The sequence below is a fragment of the Sinocyclocheilus anshuiensis genome, unplaced genomic scaffold (genome assembly GCF_001515605.1).
Source record: "Sinocyclocheilus anshuiensis isolate Anshui unplaced genomic scaffold, SAMN03320099.WGS_v1.1 scaffold85, whole genome shotgun sequence".
In the NCBI taxonomy this organism is placed as follows: Eukaryota; Metazoa; Chordata; class Actinopteri; order Cypriniformes; family Cyprinidae; genus Sinocyclocheilus; species Sinocyclocheilus anshuiensis.
Window position 1 is genome coordinate 1,947,716 of NW_015536800.1, and position 7,433 is coordinate 1,955,148.

The 7,433-nt window shown below is 38.9% G+C and overlaps 1 protein-coding gene across 2 annotated transcripts in view; it reads right to left on the reverse strand.

Moving 5' to 3' along the window:
* The window catches only part of LOC107656319 (LIM and calponin homology domains-containing protein 1-like), a 56,143-nt gene that overhangs the window by 31,572 nt on the left and 17,138 nt on the right, over positions 1-7,433 (reverse strand). For both annotated transcript variants that reach the window (XM_016444112.1, XM_016444102.1), the window contains exons 3-10: positions 7,173-7,242; positions 6,573-6,679; positions 5,657-5,687; positions 5,448-5,558; positions 5,133-5,334; positions 2,836-3,076; positions 2,425-2,604; positions 552-890 (exon numbers count right to left, since the gene is read on the reverse strand). In XM_016444112.1, the coding sequence (XP_016299598.1) occupies positions 552-890; positions 2,425-2,604; positions 2,836-3,076; positions 5,133-5,334; positions 5,448-5,558; positions 5,657-5,687; positions 6,573-6,679; positions 7,173-7,242 (1,281 nt within the window). The remainder of the gene's footprint in view (positions 1-551; positions 891-2,424; positions 2,605-2,835; positions 3,077-5,132; positions 5,335-5,447; positions 5,559-5,656; positions 5,688-6,572; positions 6,680-7,172; positions 7,243-7,433) is intronic.

Below are 7,433 nucleotides of genomic sequence, written 5' to 3' on the forward strand. Positions count from 1 at the left end.
GACCATTACCAATTATAAGGGTATACACCTAATTTCTATGCACAATGCATAATACCACATGTATGGTATGTAATGTATGGACAAACTCTGTAATCAGAAAAGATACTAGAGCTACAGAGGCAAATAGAACAACACTATACTACAAAAGTAAAGATATTGAAGACAAACTTGTTGAACTGAAGGTTTGTTTTAAGGTTATACAGTCTTTATGTTCTTTGAATCGTTGGGCAGTTTGAAGAGAGAAGTTTAATTTTGTGTAATATCAGCTGTGTATACTTTGAAAACATTGGTATTTTGAAGAGAGATTTGTATTTTGATGAGCTGTAAGCTCTTTTTAGCCACTAGCCAGTATGTTGTTTTGAGCAGTTGCTGGTCAGTTCTGGGGTGTTTTTCCCAAAGCGTCATTAGCAAACTATGGCCGCAAGTCTCTGAGATAATGAGTTTGAAAAAACCCTGACCCAGATTTGTCCAATAACATTGTGTTAGGTTTGTAAAGCCAATATAACTAGTCCCTGAGCATGAGACCCCATCACTCTCTGTCACAAGCACACCTTCTTTTCTCCTGTTCTATCTTCTCCATCCTCTCCAACACGGCATGCTGGGATGCCAGTCTGATTCCCTCCCATTTTTCTTGGTCCTTCCAGCTACAAGTGCTTGGCAGGAAGTGATGTGCCACGCTGGGTTTAAACTGATTCATTCGTGCTCTGCGAGAAGCAAGATCATCCTTTTGGACATCTGGAACCTTCCGTTCTGCCTCTTCGTCATCATCTTCCTCATTCGAATCCCACTGTTGTGGAGCAGTGGCGCGCATGAACTCATTGTCACGACGGAGAATGATGTCAGGTGAAGGTGGTTTAGCTTCACTGTCCTCCACAGAGTTCACAATTGGACTGAGGAGAAAATTCGCCATGACAACATTTGAATATATTTTAGAAAAACAGAGTGCAACAGTGTGCTTCCACTTTTTAGCGGCCTTGGTTTCCGGAAGTTTTTTTCCCATTAATTTTTTCCATACGGCATAATGACATAATGAAATTAAAAACAAGAAATTTAAAACTACTTATTTAAAGATGTTGATTTTGAGTGTGTGGAAAAAATCCAATATCGTGCATTATGTTTTACATTTATTGCAAAATGGGCAGACACTTAAGAGCTCTTTTAACATGATTTGCTTGTCATGATTCTCTGATTGGTGGAAATTTCTCTGCAGAATCATGGGTAATATAGTTTTTACCAGGAATTCCGCTGCTGAACATGATTATTTAAAGGTCCCATGGCATGAAAATTTCACTTTATGAGGTTTTTTAACATTACTATGAGTTCCCCTAGCCTGCCTATGGTCCCCCAGTGGCTAGAAATGGCGATAGGTGTAAACCGAGCCCTGGGTATCCTGCTTTGCCTTTGAGAAAATGAAAGCTCAGATGGCCCAATCTGGAATCTTCCCTTTATGTCGTCATACGGGGAAAGGTTACCTCCCCTTTCTCTGCTTTGCCCGCCCAGAGAATTTGGCCCGCCCATGAGAAAATGAGCTACTACCGTGCGAGGCGAGCGCAATATTTTTTTTTCCTCGAGAGACATCATGGCTTGCAAACGAGCGAAGCATGGCAGTTGCCCCGCCTCTCTCCTCCTCATTAGCATTTAAAGCTACAGACACAGAAATGGCACGTCCTAAGGAAAGCTCATTGTGGGACTGGCTCGTAGTGGCTGAAATTCTGCACCAAGGCTGAATTTCGGGAAAGAGACTTCAGATACAGTACTAGGGACCACTTAGGCCTATATAAAAGCATCCAAAAAGCAGCATGTCATGGGACCTTTAAGAATAAGTTTAAACAATGTTGATATACCATCGATTAACAACCTTGTAGCCCACAGTAGGTCATAGTTTAAAAGTTATCACTCAAAATAAACTCCCCTGTGGAGAAAATAAATGGGACTGTTGCGCACTATAACGTAAAGATGTTAGTCTTTCCGTATCAGAAGTTGATGCAGACGGAATGAGCCAAATTAGCATAACTAACATAATATGCTCAACCCAATAAAAAGTCACACACATATTCTCCTCATCACAAATTAGCACAGATTCAGACTAGTCAGAATCACATCCAATACATTCACAAGCTGACAAAACAAGTCAGTATATCTTCGCACTACATAGCTGACATCAACTCAAAACATTAGCTAAGCTACAAAGGCTAAAGCTAATTCACAACCGTGTCAACGCCATGCTATAATGTAGATGAAACAATTCTTGGCAGCACAAATTCAAAGCAAAAGTATAAAGGGACATTTCCCACACAGCAACCTGGGGTTAGATGACAACTCATCAAGCGTTGTGATTACCAGCACCTATCTTTAGCTACTAGGCCCTACACACAACTAGTTAGCAGTTTTAGTCACTGCATAAACATGCATTCAACCGCTGACCTGATATATCGCACAGAGGAAGGTAATACTTTTATTCCCGCCTTTTCCAGCTTTCTCATTTTCTTAAGCTCCGCCTCCTCAAGCTCCGCACCTTTCTCATTCACCCAGGTGGAATTTTTCTGGAACGCAAGGCTTCGAGACACGACAGCCCCCTCTTTTAACACTTCTAAGCATTCTTGTCTGTGGGGAGCAATGGGAATTTTCACAGCGCTCACCAACACACTTGTGGATAATACAGGATGAATCAAACAAACTCAGACAGATGAAACAGATGATGCTTGTGTGTACTGATTTTTGTTCAGATGTATGATGTGTCTCAGCCATATTGCAGCCAGAAGTGGGATTTCCAGCCACAACCTGAGAAATCAAACAAACCAAACACTTACTGTCTATCATAGCGGCTTTGATTACCTGAGAGGTCTTTCTCCTCCTACAGGAGATGTTGAGTTGCTCGGACTCCTCCTGTCTTCTTCTCTGTCGCTCCTCCTCTTCCTCAGGGGAGCAGGAAGGTAGTTGGTCTGGTTGCTCTTGTTTGGCAGATACTGATTAAAGGGTAGAGCTGCGCGAGGCTCTTTGCAGGACACGCGGCGGGCAGACATGTCATCCTTACGCACGTCTGGCAACTTTCTATGTCCAGCGTCACCTTCGGAGTCTGTCAGAAGGATATAGTGAGAGAAAACATGCTTTGTTTTTATCATTTTTTCTTATTGTTATTTATTATTGTCAAAATGTGTGGTATTTGTTATTAGTGTTTCATATTTTTAGGTGTTTAAAGAGAACCAGCATTCAAATTTCATACATTGTGTGTTGGGTTTGATGCTGCCATCTGACCATCATCTAGATCAGAGTCGAAAGCTGTGAAGTGGCTGTGAGTGAAGTGCATGCATTTGAGTGCAAATATGTTTAAGCTTGTCTTGCATAACGCCGCCCAAATGTTCACGCAAAGAGTCGCTGTGTGTTTCATTGTGAAAGCGAAACTACTTTGTTTGGTCTTCCAAAAGAGGACACAACTAGAAATCAGTGGTTAAGTTGTATTTACAACACTGTTCCAGAACAGTTCAACCCAAATATTCAGATGTGTGCAGTGCATTTTATGGAGGAGGAGGACTGTTTCCTGAGAGAGTAGCCTATAATGCCGGTGTCTGTTTCTATAAAGTTGGGCAATTCCAAATTTGCAAGGACAGTCTGGCGCTTCTGACTCGCAGTAAGTTTTCATATTTAAAGAATTTGCAAACGCGAGTTTTGAGCAGTGTAGAGTAGGGCTTGTTGATTGTCGTTTCTCCGATCACAAATGCAGACATGGTTTTATGTTTACGCAGCGCGATACGCAACGCAATGCGTAAAAAGACAGTATCATTATAATCAGTACTTATGTCCCAACTGGATACAACAAATGCCTCGTTTATAATGTGTTTTACTGGGTTTGTCTCGTCGCACCAGGAGACGGCATCACAGTATGGTAAGGGGTGTAACATTTCCGTCACACGCTTGAGGTATTCGGCCAATCACAATGCACTGCATAGCTGGCCAATCAGAGCACACCTCGCTTTTCAGACCGATGAGCTTTGTAAAAATCGATGCGTTTCATAAAGGCGGGGCATAGAGGAGAAACAATAATGTACAGTATGTGGAAAATAATGTGTTTTTTGAACCTTAAACTGCATAAACACATTGCATTACACCAAATACACAAAATAATGTTCTTCTTAGCAACGTCATATGACCCCTTTAACATCAACATGCCAAAAGCTTCTTGCTGTACTGTACTTCCATTGTCACACAGTTAAATAAAATGTATAATGGTACTAAGATGCGAGTTGAAACAGATTTTTCTTTAGTAGATGATTTGTATGTCTTTGGTTTTATTATTTCATTTTATTTTATTTTCACCTTAATCATAATTAAACTTGTTGGCTTAAATAAAAACTTTGTGTTATATAGTAACCAAGAATAGCTAAAAATTCACTTATTGTCAAAAGGTTGCTGTTTCAAAAACAAAACAATTGAAATAAAACTGCTGCCTTATCTTTAAACTGAAAATCACACACACACACACACACACACACACACACACACACGATTTAGAAGCTCCTTGGTCTTTTATGTTTTTTTTTCAGTCACTGTTTTGAGTCTGTCCATGTCTGGATTTACTAATCAGATACAGCTCATGTCGTGCCTCTCACACACTCACGGATGAGTGTTTAAATGTCTGTCCAGTACAACAGCTGCAATCTCACACCCCCACTGCACATATGTGGGAATGTATTATTCTTCCTTTCAGTCCGGAGTTCATGATTGTGTGCCGAGTGTGTATTTACCCCCAGCTGCTCTTGCATGAAGATTTGCTGACAGGACAGACATGGAGAGTCTGACGTAAGTGTGTGTGTGTGTGTGTGTGTGTGTGTGTGCATAAGATATAAGAATCATGTGCGAAATTATATTTTCAATGCTTTGACTATTCAATGTCTCAAACAGTAAAAAAAAATACATATAACAAAATTATACTCTGCCATTTTAAAGTATTGTGTCATCTCCTAATCTCACCAAGGCTGTATTTATTTGATCAAAAATATACAGCAAAAACAGTACTATTGTGATATATTATTACACAATTACAGACAATTAGTATTTCATGACTACTGAAAATATTTCCTGACTTAACAAGATCTAGCATGATGACAAAAAATAAATAGAAGAGTAAGTCATACCATCACTGTTGCAGCGAATAACTGTGTCTGGGGAGGGTGTGTTCTGTGATCGTGAGCCAAATGAGTCGAGACTGTCAAACGAATCATCACGGCCATGCCTCGAAGGAGACAGCGAATCAGAGCGCTCTGATTCCCAGCTGTCAATGTAACCGCTGTCCCTTATACTGCGCTTAGGGGAGTCTAAATCTTCATTTACACACTCCTGCACACCAAATGTACATAAAAAAAAGAGAATGAAAATCATAATAGTGTATCGATTATTTTATTTATCAGGCTGTTTTAAAGGTTTAGTGTTCTTGACAAGATCTGATTTACCTTTCGCATCATGGAAAGGAGCCCCTCAAACTCTTTCAGGTCGAGTGTGGGGCCGTTATATGTTGCACAGCTGTTAGCAGCTTTACCAAGCCAGTATATGGTTATGAGCACCTATTCAAAAACACAGAGGAGAATTTAAAACAATCAGCAAAAATGTAAATCAAACAAACTGACATGCAAAGATTATGAAAATTGTTCAGTGTACTTACATTCTTCAGCTTTCTACTGCAGTCAGAGCCACTACAGCAGAAAAAGAGAGAAAACAGCAGTTTTCTATCTAAGCAAAAGACATATACTACTATTGAAAAGTTTGGGGTTGGTAAGATTTGTTAAAGTTTTTGAAAGGAGCCTCTTATGCTCACCAAAGCTGCATTTATTTGATAAATAAATACTGTGAAATATTACTACAACTTAAAACAAGTGTTTTCTATTTCAATATATTTTTTGAATGTAATTTATTCCTGTGATGCAAAGCTGAATTTTCAGCAGCCATTTTCCAGTCTTCAGTGTCACGTGATCCTTCAAAAATCATTCTAATGATGCTCAAGGAAAAATTCTTATTATTGTAAATGTACATAACAGTTATGCTGTTTAATTTTTTTGTGAATACTGATACATTTTTTCAGGATTTTTTGATAAATAGAAAGTTCAAAAGAACAGTTTTTTTTGTAACAATGTAAGTCTTTGCCAATGTAAAACTAACTTTTGCTCAATTTAATAAATCCTTTCTGAATGTTACATCTTAAATTGTAAACATCTTACTGACTCCAAACTTTTGAACGGTAGTGTAAGATCATCTAATACCTACTACTTGAATAGGGATTTACCAAAATTCTCAAAAAAAAACTGCTGGCTTAGCTTATGTTTCAGTTAAACAATTCCAATCACCAATTAAAACCAAAATATAGCGTCTTTCGCAAAAACAGCTTGTTTTCAGATTGGTTAGTTAATGTAAATCTATGCTCTTAGAGGAAAAAGATGAGCTGCTGTGATTGACTAAAAGGCAAGATGTCCTATAGCCACCAAATTAATTGTTATTATTTATCCCATTTATTTTTCTGCACATAATCAGTCTCCTGCTCCTCCTTATACCATCTGTTCCCGCATACACAAACACACACATACGTTAAGTTTGCTCGTATCGACGTATCCTGCAGGTCTCCGGGATCAAACAGCTGTGATCCCTTCAATCCCAGCTCTTCACATCCTCTCAGAAACATGGTCAGATTATCCTGATGAGAAGAAATATTATATTATTACATATTATGCACCTGCTGCCCACTATATGTGGCAATTACAGGCCACATGTATACACACTATGTTTGAGCTGCATGTTATCAATCCAGAGTGAGGAAAAGAATCTCATTATTTGAAGAACAGTCATCTAAAGTTGTGTAGAATGTGTTTTAGGCAGTTTTCGTCTACTTTTGCAAGGGGCACAAAATAGCATACCATGACACTTATGATAAAGACTGCTTTTGAGCTATAACTATAAACCACTGATAAGCTTCACTTGATTCTCTCATTAGGGGCTGTACTTATCTGATATTAGGACGGCATAAACATAAAATAACTACCACACACACAGATACACGCACAAACTGGGACAGTACTGGATTTGTTCTGAGACAGCAGTGCTGAGACTGGCCTGACACAAACAGGCACAGAACAACACAAGCACATGGAAAACAAATGAACAAACAAACACACACTAACCACACTCACCAGCCCTGCAATGGGTGTTGGAAGTCTATTGATCTTTTTCACAAGGCCTGGTTTGATTGAACTCAGCAACCTAATACATCACATGATGAGAGAGAGGGAGAGAGAGAGAAAGAGATTACATTAGAGTACCATAATATGAGGGTTGACTCATAACATCATTAAAATGACTCATGGCCCCGCAAAAAAGGTTTTAGTGATTTATTTCAATTCCTTTTTTTCTTTCCATTTACATACATTTTTCATTAAGATTAAAAAAAAAAA